This window comes from Xiphias gladius, chromosome 9 (genome assembly GCF_016859285.1).
Source record: "Xiphias gladius isolate SHS-SW01 ecotype Sanya breed wild chromosome 9, ASM1685928v1, whole genome shotgun sequence".
Classification (NCBI taxonomy): Eukaryota; Metazoa; Chordata; class Actinopteri; order Istiophoriformes; family Xiphiidae; genus Xiphias; species Xiphias gladius.
The window spans coordinates 21,977,457-21,994,672 of record NC_053408.1 but is presented as its reverse complement, the minus strand read 5'-3'; the positions used below and the strand labels follow the sequence as shown (position 1 = coordinate 21,994,672).

General features: G+C 37.3%; 1 protein-coding gene across 2 annotated transcripts in view; it reads left to right on the top strand.

Annotated features, from left to right (window-relative positions):
- rbfox3a (RNA binding fox-1 homolog 3a) overlaps nt 1-17,216 on the top strand; it is an 86,181-nt gene that overhangs the window by 16,824 nt on the left and 52,141 nt on the right. Inside the window, exon 2 of one of the 2 annotated variants that reach the window (XM_040134843.1) lies at nt 12,051-12,212. In XM_040134843.1, coding sequence (XP_039990777.1) covers nt 12,051-12,212 — 162 coding nt within the window. The remainder of the gene's footprint in view (nt 1-12,050; nt 12,213-17,216) is intronic. The other variant, XM_040134842.1, reaches the window with a different exon arrangement.

Genomic DNA, 17,216 nt, shown 5'->3' with positions numbered 1-17,216 from the left:
TTTTTCCAGGACGTGCTGTGTCATAACAGTGGAGAATTGTAATAAATCTTATTTCCAGGTGCATTCATTTATGCAAGAAATTCTATGTCAACACAAAACAGAGAAGAGCATTGAACACACTTGCTCAAAATGTAATGTTTCAACCAACTAGAATTTAAAATTTTGCTCCTTCCATATTATGAAAAACCACCTCAACTCACTTCAACAACATTCAAAATTACACATAGGGCATAAATGGCTTTAGAGTATCACAGTACTTTAACCAATTTAATGTAAATCTAATAATAGCTATAATAGCTTGAAATCATGCGCTAAATGTTTTGAAATCATTAGTCAGTGTAATTTGTGTATAAACCAGAAAAATGCTAGTATAAAGACTCAATCTTTCTAGGCATGGATAAGGTTTACATAAAATGCAAAGCATGTATCTCAATACATGCAGCCCCAGCCTGGTCAAGGGCACCTTTACTTGACTTTGTACCCACTCCAAATACCACATGGCTATGTGTGTGAGTGAGAAAGGGAAAAGGGGGAGAAGGTACAATGACCACCAGACTCCTGTATGAAACTCTGACTAGTGTGGAAGAAAACTTTTGATGAGAGAGTGACAGTTTGACAGGTTTATTCAATATACATATATTTCAATTAATAATTCATCATTTCTTCCTCAACGGTCACTGTCATCTGAATAACAAGTCAATGGTGCTGTGGTTCTTTGTGCTGCTTCAGCCAAAGGAGTTCAACTTCAAAGAAAAAATACATGTTTTCTTAGTTTTGAACTTTTTATAATCTGCAGGAAAGTGAATGAATGCAAATGAACCAATTTTGTATAATCAAAACATTTTAATAAAATATCCAAGGTTACTGAACAAAAGGAAATTAAAAAAAACAAAACTTGCATATTAGTTAAATACTACAAACACAAAATGTACCCCAGACACAACTATTGACACCCTGCAATAATACTTGGATGCAGAATCTTTGGCCACAATAACAATAGTTAGTTAGTTTCTGCCACACTTCTATGTCTATGTGTTTAAGTTTGCAGGTGCCTTTTTTGCAATGGCAGATTTCAGCTCTTTCCAACAGTTTTCAATGGGATTTAGGTCAGGACTTATTGCTGGCCAGTTTAACACAATCTATATTTTCCTTTTCAACCATTCTTTTGTGCTTTGGGTTGTAGTCCTGCTGAAAGACCCATGACCTTCGCCTCAAACCTAGTTTTCTGACACTGGCTAATTAATTTCACTCTAAAATGCCTTGGTAATCTTCTGATTTCATCAATCCTTTGATACATTCAGTGCCTCTGGTAGCAGAGGCAGCAAAGCAGCCCCACGGCATGATAGAACCTCCACTATGTTTTGTTGTAGGCAGGTTGTTCTTTTCCTTATGAGCTTCATTTCTTCACCTATAAACAAAGTGATGCACTGCATTCCCAGTGAGTTCTACTTTGGTTTCATCTGTCCATAGAACATTATCCCAGAAAGACTGTGGCTCATCTATGAAAGTTTTTGCAAACATCAGTCTACCCTCTTTTTGCCTTTCTTGTAATAGTGGTGTCCTCCTTGGCCTTTGCCCTTGGAGCCCTACTTGGTTTAGTGTTCGGCGTATGGTACAGGCCGAGATCACCACTCCAGATTGCTCCAGGTCAGCCTGAAGCTCTTTAACTGTCCTGCATGTTTTTTCCACAATCTCCATCAACCTTTGCAGACTTCTCTCATTGAGTTTCTTCTAACACTGCGTCCTGGATGCATGTTAACAGTTTTATGACTGTGAAAATTCTTGATAACACTATGAACTGTTAAAAACAGGGATTTCAAGAATTTTGGCGATTGCCTAGTAGCCTTTCAACTTTTTATGTTTTTGGATTAAGCATTTATGATGTTCTCACATAGCTCTCTTGTCTTTGCCATTGTGAAACAGAAACTGGAAATAATCATCCCTTATTTATGCAGTAAAACCATCAGTCATTGGTTAATTCAGGTCATGTGAACGCTGAAAATTAAGCAGAGGTTAAATTCATCAAAAGGTTGCAATTAATTGTGTTTGTATTTTTATTTTACTATATCAAAGCTTTTTTTGTTGTTCAGTAACTTGGGACATTTTATTGAATATTCTCATTATAAAAAATTGGTTAATTTGAATTTATTTCTGAAGATATTCTAAATTATGTACTTAAAATTTAAAGGGGTGCTGATCATTTCAACCAGAACTGTATGAATAAGGACTAACAGGTAGAGACAGGACGAACAGGAGGTGTCTTGTACAGTAATGATTCAGGCCTTATACTGTGGGATCACTGTCACACACTTTTTAATGGACTTAATGAACTGAAAAAGTACACGGGATAGGATACAAGCAGAGTGGTTTTAAATGCTGTTGACTTATTTATCAGGGAAAACAACCCATAACATGTCTTATACAAATCAATTATAAGATCACTTCCCAAACAGATATAGAAATTCAGAAGATGGATTTATTAGTGGTTTAGCTTTTGAAATCATGCTAGAATCATATAACTGCTATCATGAAATCTTGTGGTTGGTTCTTATACTTTCACGCCGCAAACCAACCACACCAGAGTCCGCTTGACAGTGGGCTGAAACCCACCTTTTCAAGCATACTCGGTTTTGGTCCGTAACAGGGTTCAATTGACAGCTTTCACAAAAGCCTAAATTAATATTAACCGGGCAAACGGACCTGAGTTTGCTTTAACCGACCCAAACAGGTTAGGTGTGAAAGCAATCTAAAACACCAATCACACAGTAACACAAACTAATTGATCAAGGCATCGGTAGACTAGCAACTCCCATGTTCTGCAAGGTAAAATTACTGTTTTTGTCAAAGGAGTCTGGTGGCTTTGAAGAGAGCATAGGTTGATTTAACGTTAACAGCTTCTGTTCTCCATTAGAAAGCACTTCACTACGAGGTAAAGCAGAGAAAATACTCAAAATAGTACACTTAAACTGATATTCATTTCTCTAGGTGGGCCTTTTTTAGGCGGCTAAAATACATTTAGCAATTTTAGCGAGTTTACTAGCGTCTGTGCAGGGACCAAAATCTACTGTAAGCAATACACTGAATAGGTACCTCATACAACTCCACTTCAAAAAATCCGAATTATCCCTAATTTAAGACATTTCCTTACCTTGAAAGGCACAAATAGGATTCTTTCTAGAAAATCCCCAAACTTCCAAACAAATAAAAAAATCCAAGAAAAAAATCCAGCAAAATCTGGTCATTGAATAAATGATGCACAGGCCTTTAGTTTGGTCATTTAATTTGTAAATGACAGACCCAACACTCGCTACCTACCAACATCATCAGAATGCAAATGGTCAATCATATTTTGAACCCCATGACTTATAGCTAAACCACACAAATAAAGTACCTTCACGATTTCCATTGAAGTAATACGTTAATGTGCGTAATGTTACTACAGGCATTTATCAATCAAAGTAAATCACATATTATTAAATTGGAAGTCAGATAAAATTTTAGACAGTTGTCCCAAAATATACATTTACATTTAGTTGTAAATTGTAAATCAGTTTTATAAACCTATAATAATAATAATATAATAATAAATAATATTTTCAGGAATTTCTTCTTTCTTTCATTGTATTCTGATATAACAATGTAAAGATTCAGATATTATTAAGATATTGTAAATGATATAGATTAGCTGTTGACTTATGGCAAAGTGAACAGAATTTATTTAATGACATTTCAACAAAGTTGTAAAGACTTTGAGTATCTGGTAAATTTAGCATTTTAGCAATGTTGAGGCAACTTCAATATTTAAAATACAATAAACATCATGCAAGGACGCTGATCAGACGTTGTAAAATACCATAGAATACCTCTGGCCTTGTAACATTCCAATGACGAAGCAGCAACGTAACATATGGCAATGCTGTAACTATAATGTTGCATTAACATCATTACAATGTCACAAATGAAATATCAAAATCAGGATGTTGCAGGAACATAACGTGTTTTAGAGGTGGACATAAAAACTAAAGGAGAGAAGTCAACTAAGTCTCCCAAGGTGCATTTGCGTAAGAATCATCAGCAGGATTAATTCTGTTTTTCCCCAAATGGAAAGCTGATGCTAAAGATAAAACTTTGCAGAAATTGGATGAAATATTAATAATTTTAAAGGTGCAATTTATACGTTTTCTGTGCCACCGAATGTGGTTTCTTGCCGGGAGTGGGTGGTGATGATGGTCGTTTACCAAGGATTTCAGCCATCATTACATTTATGGTCCAAGAGGTAATAATACACCCTCTGAGCAGTGTTACTTCTTCAGGGCAGACTGGATGCTGCAGTGACTCACTATCAGAAAGTGACAAGACTGGCCTGCTGGACTGGAGCTAGCGGGTTAGCATGCGAAAGTCAGTAGAAGAAAATGACAGAAATAGAAGAAAAACAAAAGTTAACCTTGCCGTTGCTTTCCAATGCTGGAGACTGCTCTTGGCGAGTTAACGAAAAAAGTTTGAAGCTGAACTCGTAACTTTTCTTCTAGACTGGTAAGTAACCAGCTGTTAATGCTAACGCTGGCTATGTAGCAATAAAAAAAACGTACAAATAGCTCCTTTAATTCAGCTCACTTGTAGTTACTGGAAACTTAAAAGTTAAATTTGATTCATGCCCACGAATGGCTCATGGGTATTAAAGTATTAAGAATGCATGGTAATATTTAAAAATAATGGCTGTAAAATAACCAATAGTATCGTTACACTCTTCATTGTTTTGTGGCAATGTGGTTTTAAGTGATCAGTCAACCAATCAATCAAAATGTATTTGTGTAGCGCATTTCGTACAAAGTAATCTCAATGCGCTTTACAAACAGCACATGTGAACCAAAATAAAAATGAAAATGAAAGTAAAAGTAATTAATTCCTCGATCATCCACCCACCCAAACATACCCAGACATACTGTATGTCTGTGGAGCTAGAGTGATTTAATGCACCTTCTCCAGATTTACCTCTGATAATGGGTACAGTTAGGAGACCAGTGTTTGATGATCTGAGGGTTCTGGAAGGTTTGTAGGCAGTGAGCAGATCACAGAGATATTCAGGAGCTAGACCATTGAGTGATTTGTAGAACATGAGCAATATTTTTGAAATCAAATCTGTATTTTAGCAGCATTTTGGATGAGCTGGAGTCATCCCATAGTCCTTTTGAGAAAGACCAGCAAAAAGGGCATTTCAATAGTCTAGCTTCAAGACAACATGGATCTAGCTTTGGAAATGTTTTTAGGCGGTAAAATGCTGTCCTAGTTATGCTTATACTGTGGCTTATAAAGTTGAGTTCCGAATCCAAGATAACGCCTAGATTTCTAACCTGCTCAGTGGGTTTCAGTGACAGTGAGTTTGAAATTTCAATGTCACTGATACAGTTGGCAAGTTCATTTATAGGGCTGAGGCTGTCATGGTAGAGTGAAATATACAATTGTGTATCATCAGCATATGAATGGTAAGATATCTATCTATCTATCTATCTATCTATCTATCTATCTATCTATCTATCTATCTATCTATCTATCTCATTGTGCTTCTGTATGATGGAACCTAGTGGCACCGTATATAGGTTAAACAGTAATGGACCCAGAACTGAACTGTGTGGGACCCCACAAAAGATGTTGAAGTTGCCAGATTAAAAGTTGCCAGGAGACACAAAGAATTACCTGCCTTGGAGATTAGTAGGGAGCCAGTTATTGACATGGCCAGATAGTCCAACTGAATTTTCCAATTGACTGAGTAAAATGTTGTTATTGATGGTCTCAAAGGCTGCGGTCAGGTGTAATGATACTTTAAAAGAAAGTTTGTTTTCTGCACTGTTGGTCTTCAAATCATTGATGATTAATTTGAGAAGTATGGACTAATCTAATTATTTAAATTTTATTTATTTATTAATTTTATCTTAATATCACTGTAGATTTGATGTTGGATGTAGTGATCGTGTGGTAGATGGTGATGATGATGGTGATGATAATAATTGATGATAATAATAATAAAAATTTCTAGAATTGCAAATCTGTCATCCACAACCAACTAACCTGTTATTGTCGTGCCGATAGCAAGACATTACGATTATTATGAATTTATTACTGTTATTATAGTGATAATATCAATAATAATTATTGTTATTAATGCTGTTGTTTTTAGTAAAGTCACCCACATTATTATTTATATTATTATATTATATTATTATCATGTTTATTTATCAATAACAAAAATCAGTATCAACTTTTAAATGTATTTTATGCCACCTGCCACCCAAAACCAACTAAGCTAATAGTGTAGATAATGACATGTTACTATTATTATCATTATTTTTTTTCTTCCCTCCACCAAAATCTCACTATTAATGAACAAATGGTGAATGGTCAAGGCAGGTCTCTGCCTAGTCTCTGGTGGCTGAAGTGTGCTGATTCAGGGCAAGCTGAGGGAACTCTATAGAGCTGGTGTCACGGGAAGGAAGGCTGGGTCATCTTATACCTCCTTCCAACCATAACCACAGTGGAACTAGAGTGCCAACCCCTAATAAACAGGCCACCTCCTCAGTATCTGGCATTAGTTTAAGAAGTGATTAAGCAATGTCCCTAATCTGATGTTTGATGTGAGCATTAACTGAAGCTCCTTTTTATGCATTTCACTGCTGCCACATGATTTGCTAATTGGATAATTGCATGAATAAGCAAAGCTGTCTTACTGTAAAAGACAAGCCCGTAGGTCATCTCTGTAACCAGCATAAACAGCAACATTGCCAAACTTAGACATATATCTAAAGCATCTGGGCTGCAGATAATTTCTCTCACTGTGCACTGTATGCAGTAGTTGTTACTCAAAAACACCGTTTTGTGACCACCTCTGTTTCCCTGATGCATCATTTTTGTCCGCACGGAACCATTAAATTAAACAAGGGAGCTGGGCATGTCTTTATGGAGCTAGGATTCAATAAATACCATAATGCTTGACATTCAATACTCGAAACATGCCGTTGCATTCACATTCAAGTCGTGGTCTAAAGGCTTCAGGCAGGCTAGGAATCGGAGTCGAGTTGGGAAATCGAAGTGCTAGCAGTGCGTCACTGGTATAGGTGATTGATAGCTTAGCCTCCACGCCAACTGTTGTTGCCCCAAATTAATCAGTACCAGGTAGATTACTTTGATAAAAATCGCCATCTAATCTTCCAAAGTTTTAAAAGCCAAAGTCTTCAGGAAACACACACAAAATGTTAAAACAAATGAATAAATTGCATGTAATAACACGTTAGCCAGGGTTGCAAGCAGATCAGAGCCACTGGAAGTAGTATCCAGTTCCTTCTAGAAAACTTTTTGAAAATTTCCTAGAAAGAATATGTAATTTGGTAGTAAATGTAGGGAAAACAGACACAGTTTATTAGCAGTTGTTGATTTCCAGAATAATTTCTTTGAAAGCTTCTTTTAAAGCTATTAGTCATTTATCATTTGATTTTTTTTTCTACTTATATGTTGGCCTTTATTTTTGCCTGTTGACAAATTGCCCATTTTTGCATGTTCATCTTATCTGCTGTGCATTGACTAAAGTCTTTAGGCTATTCTTTAGCATATTAACTTTAATTTCCTAGGAAAATGTCTGGGATTCATGATACCAAAATAAAGCTCGACAAAAACAGCAGTGCTGACTTCAAGCACAAGACTGAGTGCATTGACTTTTACAATATTCAACCCAAACCACCATCTCTAGCCTTAACTGAAGTGTTTCAGCAGCCTAAACCCATCAAAAGGTTGGAGGCAGGATGAGAACTCTGGTCTCTACATGCTGATCACACCAAATTCTGACCCTACCATCTGTGTGCCTCAGCAAACTCGAGATTCATCAAACCAGGCTACGTTTTTCCAGCCTTCAACTGTCCTTTTTTGTTGAGCTTGCCCAATACAGCCTCTAATTTCTGTTCTTGGCTGACAGGAGTGGAACCCAACGTGGTCTTCTGCTGTTGTAGCCCACCCATCTCAAGGTTCCATGTGTTTTGCATTCTGTCAGCTCGAACCAGTCTGTCCATTCTCCTACGACCTTTCTTATCAACAAAGCATTTTCATCTGCAGAACTGCTGCTCAATCGATATTTTTTGTTTTTTGCGCAATTTCCGAATAAAACTGGACAGACTTGTTGTGCATGAAAATCCCACAAGATCAGCAGTTTCAGAAATAAGCCCGTCTAGCACCAACAATCATGCCATGGTCCGGGGCATGGTCAGTGACTTTGACCCAGTGATTGGCTAATTGGATAATTGCATGAATAAGCAGGTGTACAGTTAATCCTAATAAAGTGCTCAGTGAGTCTACGTTTTCCTAGTCACATACACCTGAACAGCACATAAGCCACATTAGAATTTGAGGAGATGCATGTGTTGGCCAGCAAAGAGGATGCATAACACAGATGCAAAGGCAACACAAGTTTGAATAAAGGATACATCAAAGTTCCCTTATTTTTTCCTCATCTGACACAGATTCTGTTCTGGTCTGCCATCATGAGGGTCATTCCAATTCCCTTGTTTCTGTCAAAAAGGGGATCTCTGAGGTGGCCTGAGTGAGAAATCTACAAGACCAACCTTCACATAATTATTTTATCGGACAGTCACATCCCTTTATTGGAAATCTGTTTGTGATTGGATGCTGCAGCTGATTGGACTGATATGACACTTCATCACAACATAAGTGCAGTTTTATACCAAAGTGGACAAACAAATAATAAAACCAACTCAAATGTAAACCTCTGAAGTGTTAATTTTTATTTGTTTTTCGGATTCACCATGTAGTTACAATTATTGGATCTGTGTTATCTATAGGTCTGATAAACAACAGAACCATACATTTATTCATCCATTACAAATATTTCATACATGATTTTAATCTGCATCAAAATGATTTTATAGGCAGGGAGAAGAGGACAGTTTGTCATATTTCAGCAAAAAAAAACACATTTTAAGTGACTATCACTTGAACTATCAGTGTACCAATGTCCATTTATAAACTGTAGTTCAAGTGATTTGTACAGAATATACAGGTTTTTTATTAATTTTTTTGTCAAGCAGTTTATTGCAAGGAGAAAAATATAGAGACCTACTAAAAAAAAACCCAAAAAACAGCTGCACTTTCAGAGGTAAATGTGCACCCTTATTATTAGTTGGACAGAGTTGTTAACAGCTGAGGACTGACAGGTGATCCAGCTGTGATCCACCTGTGCCGTCGTCATCGGAAACTGATGTCGCTTCAGATGATGGTTCAGAGGAAAGGGCGTCTCATTTCTCTCATTTCCTCAGTTTATCTCTCCTTGCATCTTTTCCTTCATGTCTCCTCGCATCTTCAGTGGGAGGCACTAAGATTCAAGGAAAAGACACAAGTGAAGCAAAGAGTAATTCACCACCCCAGCTTCCACACCCTTACTTTCTGTATTGGTGCATAAAGGACAAACTGCTTCCTGCAGTTTCACTGAATGTTGTCACTGAAGGTAAACATTCACCACATTTCGGTATTGTCACCGTCACATGAGGGTCATGACCACCACATGACGGTGACAATGCTGAAATCTTAAATTTTGTTTTTTCTTTTCTTTTGTTGTTTCTCATATTTAACTGAGAATCCCAACAAAAAAAAAGCAAATAATGGCTTATTGTTTCGTACTTTCGATTTTATGCTAAAGACAAAAATAGAAAATGAAAAAACAGGCTACTGACGGAATTTGAATTTGATAAGTAATCTTTCTGGTTTGTGTGTCCGGGAATTTTCGGACTTCTTCGTGTGTTGCAGTGGATAAACTTGCAGCAAATACACTTGGGCGATGGCAGTACCTGATTTAATGTAATGAATATGAGCCTGAACATCAACATAAATGTTTCTCTTTTCAATTCAATTTAATTCAATTTTATTTTATTTATATAGTGCCAAATTATAACAGAAGCTACCTCAAGGCACTTTTCATAATAATACTAATAATAGGACTAATAATAAAACGAATAATAATAATTATTATTATTATTATTATTATTATTATTATTAATAATAATAATAATGTGTGTGCTGTGTGTGCGTTGTTTTTGATTAACAAAATAACAAATAATTTTTTCATTTTCCAATTTTAGATTATCAATTGAATATTAAAAGAATGAATGATACACAGATTTGGGTGCTGTTATAACTGTGAAAATATATAATGCCTGACTTCTAACATAACAAGAACTATACTATATGTTTCTCCAATCTTTCTAAAAGAAATGGTTTTTTATTTTATCTTTTTATTTGCACTGTCTTTTGTGAAATGAATGAAATAACTTCAACAGAATGGCCTAGTTTCAGCCAGAATAATGCTCTCTAAAATGTGGGAACTATTTTCCCGATGAAAGTAGTAGCTTTTCTCAGAGGCCACTGCTTCACCCATGGCTGTGTTCTGCTATATGGAATGAACTGATATGTGAGCTTCCCATTAGAAAGAAAATATACCAGTTTTTAGATTTTAGATGGTAAATGTTACAAGACAACTGGGTTTTGGCAACAGCCTTCAGCTCCTCGGATTTCTAGAACTCAGTGGAAAGAATGGTAAATTTATTTAACAAAGCAAAACTGGCATAAAGCAGACCTGTTCGAGTTAGGGGACAAGTCAATGTAAAACCTGGCTAAATAATGCCACCATCCTCACAAGGTTGTGAGGGTTGATCTGCAGCATTGACTTTTCTTGCTTGCCGGTGCCAGTGAAGCTAAACAATTTGATGAATGAAATGAGAGATTAAATCAGGTGGGCAGCCATTTTCTTTCCCAGCCTGCGGGATGCAGAGCAGGACAAAGCAAGTATTGTATCTGCAGATCTGTAATAAATCTGGCAGACATTAATTTATAATGACTGAACTCTGGAACCTTACGTTTTCCTAACGTGTGACCTAAATTGTTGGGCTGTAACCAACCAAAACCAACTGACTTTTGTTTGGAAGTTTCTTCCATCTCCATACAGGATCTATGGAGCTCAGCCAAAGTGACCATCGGGTTCTTGGTCATCTCTCACAACGTCCTTTCTCCCCCGATTGCTCAGTTTGGTCGGGCGTTTGGTTGGTCTGTGCTCTTGCGAATGTTCAATGCAGCAGAAATTTTTTGTAGCCTTCCCCAGATCTGTGCCTCCACACAATCTTTTCTCTGAACTCTGCAGGCAGTTCCTTCGATCTCATGGCTTGGTTTTTACTCTGATATGCATTGTCAGCTGTGAGACCTTGTATAGACAGGTGTGTGCCTTTCCAGATCATGTCCAATCAATTGAATTTACCAGTCAAGGTGTAGAAACATTTCAAAGATGATCAAGAGAAATGGGACGCACTAGATCTAAATTTCAAGTGTCATAGCAAAGGGTCTGAATACTTATGTTAGCATGATATTTCAAATATTCCTTTTTAATAAATATGCAAATATGTCTAAAATTCTGTTTTTGCTTCGTGATTAGATAGAGTATTGAGTGTAGATTGATGAGGGAAAAAATTATTATTATTTTTTATTATTTTAGCATATAGTGGCAACATAACACGTGAAAAAAGTGAAGGGGGCTGAATATTTTCCAAATGCACTGTATGCTTTGGTGTAGACATTCCTAAGGTTGTTAAATGTTTTTTCTAATTCCTCTTAGACAACTTCTTTAATCTCCCAGCTCATATATCGATGCCATGGGAGAGAGAGAGGCGAGATACCTAAATGATAAAAAAAATAACCTTGACGTGACCATTTAAATCCACACAGGAAGATACAGAGTGGAATTTGAACAGCACTCTTTGATGCCCCCTTCCCCTTTTTCACACTGTTTTCTGCTTCCTGAAAATTTAAATTCTATTCTATTCTATTCTTTTGCAGATCTGTTTTTTTTCTCATGTCGCTCGAGCTCTGTCTAGTTTTCAATGTGAGACACCACTGAACACTCTTGCCTCCCACCTGAGTCTTTTCTTAGTCCTCTCAGGATATTTCATTATTTATTTTTTAATAGCACAATAGGAGCTAATCTGTGACATGTTGTGTATTCCCTGCAGCAGGCAGAGGAGGCTGTACAGACGGAGGGCTCCCAGCAGCTCCATACTGCAGCCATGGGCCTGCAGCCCAATGATTCATCTGGGAAGCAGCAGCCTAAGAGGTTACACGTTTCCAACATCCCTTTCCGTTTCCGGGATCCTGACCTCCGGCAAATGTTTGGGGTGAGATGACAACTGCATCATACCCGCACACACACTCTCTCACACACACACACACACACACACACACACACACACACACACACATACACAGATAGACACACACACAGACACACACAACTTTACTGCACTCAGCTATCGTACACTATGAACTCAGCTGCGTACACTATGGGACAATTATTTATATCCAGTTGGAATGTCCTTCAACTTACAGCATTGTACAGTACCCGCATCAGCCTTTACTTTTCAAGAACGCAGTAGCAAATGCAGTCAAAACATGATAAATAATAAGAATTTCAATTTTAGAATTGTAAAAGTAAAGTAAAAGAAAATCATAACTGGGAGGTGGGACGATAATGTGAAGATAGTTTTTGAGCAGAAAAAACTTTTCACCTCTCTTGTTGTTAAGAGTTCAGAGTTTTGTAGCTAAGTTTTAATATACATTGTAAGTATTAAATCCTACTTCAGGCATTCCATAGGTTATATCATGTAAAAACATCTCTTAACACTTAAGACTAACAATAATTGTCTAATCATCTAGGGCTTTTTTTTGTGAACCAGGTAGCAAAGCGCTGAGCACAGTCAAATGCACTCTGTCCAGTGTGCCGGGGGCGTGCCAAGCGCACCTTGGTATTTTCATGGCCAGGCGCACGTGTGGCACACTTGGAAACAGAAAGAATACAGTCCTAGTTGAAATGATTGGCACCCCTGAATTTTAAGTACAAAATTTAGAATATCTTCCGAAATAAAAGAAAATTAACCAATCTTGTATAATTAAAATATTTAATAAAATGTCCAGAGTTACTGAACAACCACAACTAAATTGCTGTCATATTGTGAAATAAAAAATACAGACATAAAAAGCATGCTTGACACAATTATTGGCACCTTTCTTATTAATTTAAATTAGTCCCTCAAAAAAAATTAAAAACAAATAAGACTCATTTGTGCTTAATTTTCAGTGTTTACATGTTTCCAGTTTCTTTTTCACAACGGCAAAGACAAGAGAGCTGTCTCAGAGCATCAGAAATGCTATTATCAAAAAAACATAACAATTCCCAAGGCAACAAGGCAATCGAAAAAGATCTTGTTTCCTGTTTCATCAGTTCGTAATGCTATCAAAAGGTTTCACAGTCTTAAAGCTGTTAAGACGCTTCCAGGACATGTGCTAAGAAGAAACTCAGTGAGCGAAGTCTGCAAAGGTCGGTGTGGATGTGGAAAAAACACCACGCAAGTTATCTAAAGAGTTTCAGGCTGACCTGGAGCAATCTGGAGTGGTGGCTTCAGCCTGTACCATAAACTACACACTAAACAAAGTAGGGCTCCGTGGGCAAAGACCAAGGAGGACACCGCTATTGAAAGAAAGGCACAAAAAGGCAAGACTATTGTCTGCAAAAACTCTTGGTAATGCAGTGCATCAGTTTGTTTATAGGCAACGAAAAGAAGACCCTACCTGAAGTAAAACATGGTGAAGGTTCTATCATGCTGTGGGGCTGCTTTGCTGCCTCTGGTACTGGAGGCGTTGAATGTATCTAAGAAATGATGAAATCAGAAGATTATCAAGGCATTTTGGAGCAAAATGTGTTACCATGTGTCAGAAAACTAGGTTTGAGGCAAAGGTCTTGGGTCTTTCAGCAGGACAACGACCCAAAGCACAGAACCAGCAGCCCAAAAGAATGGTTGAAAAGGAAATGATGGACTGTTCTAAACTGACCAGCAATTAGTCCTGACCTAAATCCCAAAGAAAACCTTTGAAGAGAGCTGAAATCTGCCATTGCAGAAAGAGCTTGAACAAATAGCAATGGAAGAGTGCCAGAAACTACCTGCAGACAGGTGCAAGAAGCTTCTAGATTTCTACAACTAACGTTTAGAGGCTGCCATTGTTGCCAAAGGTTCTGCAACCAAATATTACTGAACGGTGCCAATGATTGTGTCTCTGGGTATATTTTGTGTTTGTATTATTTTACTATTATGCAAGTTTTGTTGTTTATTTTCTTTTGTTCAGTAACCTTGGATATTTTTTAAGGATATTTTGATTATACAAAATTAGTTAATTTGCATTTATTTCTGAAGATATTATAAATCCTCTACTAAACATTCAGGGGTGCCAATAATTTCAACCAGGACTGTACATGATCAAAAAGATCAGAAAGAATGCATTATGATACATTGTAGGTGGGCGTGTTAGAGGCTGTGACAATCATAGCCAATCACATCACCTTGAAGATCTTACAATAGTCATGTTTTCCTTGTGTAATAGTGTGCTATATTATCAGTCATACAATGATCCTTAATCATCTGAGAAACAATACCAACAAAGTGCTATATGTACAGGGAGAGTAGAATTAAAAATGTGGTCTAGTTTTTTCATGTTGTAATTCTTTATTTCGGAAAGGATTTTTAAAGTTTAATTCAGTCTAGGTTTGCCTGTTTTACATAGAGAAATGATTGTTGACAATCTGGTAAATTAATATTTCCCTGCTTCATTTTCATATTGTGACCAAAATGTGATCCTCCTAATGATCCACAAATAAATAAGGATTTTTAATATATCACTCGTTGGTTTTGGAAACACCACTACAAATTGTAACCATTGTAACAGTGTCTATCACATCATGGTGGTGATCGGAGCAAAATGTCTATCTGTATTGTAATTAAAAATGGGGAGCTTCAAGTATTTGGCCAGACTTGTGACAAAGAGCCCACAGTACACACTGTTGCCCTGGTTACCTGGTGTTTTGAATAGAGATACTGAGGGAGGCGAAAGAAACGGACCGTTATGAGGGAGTTGTTAGTGGAGTTAGAGATGTTTTAATTGATCCAGGATTTTACATTAGACTATGTGAACTGTTTTCAGCATGTCAGTATCCAAAGCACCTGTTGATTTGATGTAGAAAATGGAGATTAATCAATTGAAACAATTTTGTCCTTTTACACATAAGCATGGAGGTTTTGGTGGTTATTTTATGCAACAGTCTTCTGCTTGTGGCACAAAATTAAACCAGCAGATCTGCTGCACGTAACTGTGGAATGACAATGCAACACATAGCTCCTGTTAGAGACTGCAGAAGGCACGGATACCTGCTGCCTTCAGATTGCTGTAAAGACACTCACCAGAGTAAGGGAAAGGCTGTCAGTAAAGACTTCCTCCTAACTGTCATGGATTATAGAGCTAGTAAAAATCACTTATTTATGTAGTCTGGCTGGCATTAATGCCATTATACAACTTTTTTGTATATATGTCATGTCAGCTTTAAAATAAAAGAACAAAAAGGAGCAAAACAGCAATAAAGGGGGCTGTGGGATTTTAGGGAGGTTTATATGGATGTGATTTCACCGAATAAAGTGACCAAAAAACTATGGAACAAAAACGCATTGAGCAGTTGACCTGCTCTGAGCAGGTGGGTCATTGACCTCATTCTTGGCACAGAGATTGCTGTGCACCGCTGGATTATGCCGCAGCTCTCTTCCTACTGTTGTGCGCAGTGCTTCACCAAGATACCAAACCGGCACAGTTGAGGAAACACCCTCACTGCTCCACAGGAAAATACCAGTTCATTGGTACGCCGACGTGTTTTGCACCGCATGTCGGCAAAAAAAATACAGCCTGTAGTGTCCTTTATCTTGTGTTACCTCTCATGTCCACTGGATGCAGTTTTTTTGCATTCTAGTTGGGCCACAGCCATATGTAAAGTAATTAACAAATTTAAATACATCAGAGAATATTTATTTTTTGTCAATTGCCAATAAATATACAATAAGCATCTGTATACATTCACAATTCAATATTACACTCCAGAGACACAAGCTGGTCCTGCAAAGAAAAGGTAGATTGTACACATGGTGGACCAAAAACAGCCCCTGGCTACAATGACAGCCGATTGTCTTTAGAAGCTGCGATGGAGCCGGAATGCAACGCGGGGACCGATGAACACTGGGGGTAAAATTACACGGCACCCGGGAGGCTCCTGTTAAAAACAGCCCTTCAACTCTCATCTCCTGATATTTAAATCAGCCAACTCGTGTGGAATTGTTTTATTGTCGGTGATTCCAGAGTATCTATACAGCGTCTATGTTTGGTGTCTGAGCTTTGAATTGATCACTTCCCATGAGCAAACATAAAGCTCATCACAAAGGAGTGACTGTGGTAATTTTACCCCCCCGGAGAATCAGGGTATATCAGAGAGGAAGCTTGTGAAATGCTATTATGAACAACAGCAGTATTTTTCAGAAGCGTTAGAAGCAATGTTTATGCATTGTTTGCAAAGCAGAAATCCAGCAACAGCAGTGGCAGAGCAACACTGATCAGTGGACATAATTTTAAACGGAACACTTTGATACAACGTGCCTTGCTCCGTAAAGTTGTACATAATTCACACCGTTACCTCTGTATGCCCCCTAACCCAAATCCTTAAATTGACCTTGAGAGCTAAGCCCTAGTTCACTTTACCTGCACAAAAGAAACATTTAAGCTACAAGTATAATGCGGGAAATGTACAGTACAGCAATTACTTGATTTACAGAACATCTAAACATAGAAACCCTAGGATTTTAAAATATCTGTCTCAGTAGGCATCATGGCAACTTAATCCAAAGAGTAGCTTTTCATGTGACTTTTAAGGTAATAATAGCCGATATTTTAATTATTACCAACATTTGGACATTGACACTGATTTTGCATTAAATTTACTACATTACATTACTCACTGTATACACCATATACACATCACACACATAATCTATACCTGTGTTTGAACACTTCATTTTACATGATACCATACTGTGTTACGTTTTTATACCCACGATGATGTGTTTTATGGCTGCATCATTACATGAAATGGAAATATAATACATCTTGTCTACATTTCATTGTAAACCAGTCTGAAAGACAGTAGCTGTTATCTTTGAAAACCTTGGAATCTGTGTGGTAGAATAGAAAATACACGAGGGCAAATGAGTGCGGTTAAGGATCTTATAACCTACAAAGAAGTAATAAGAGCAATTCAA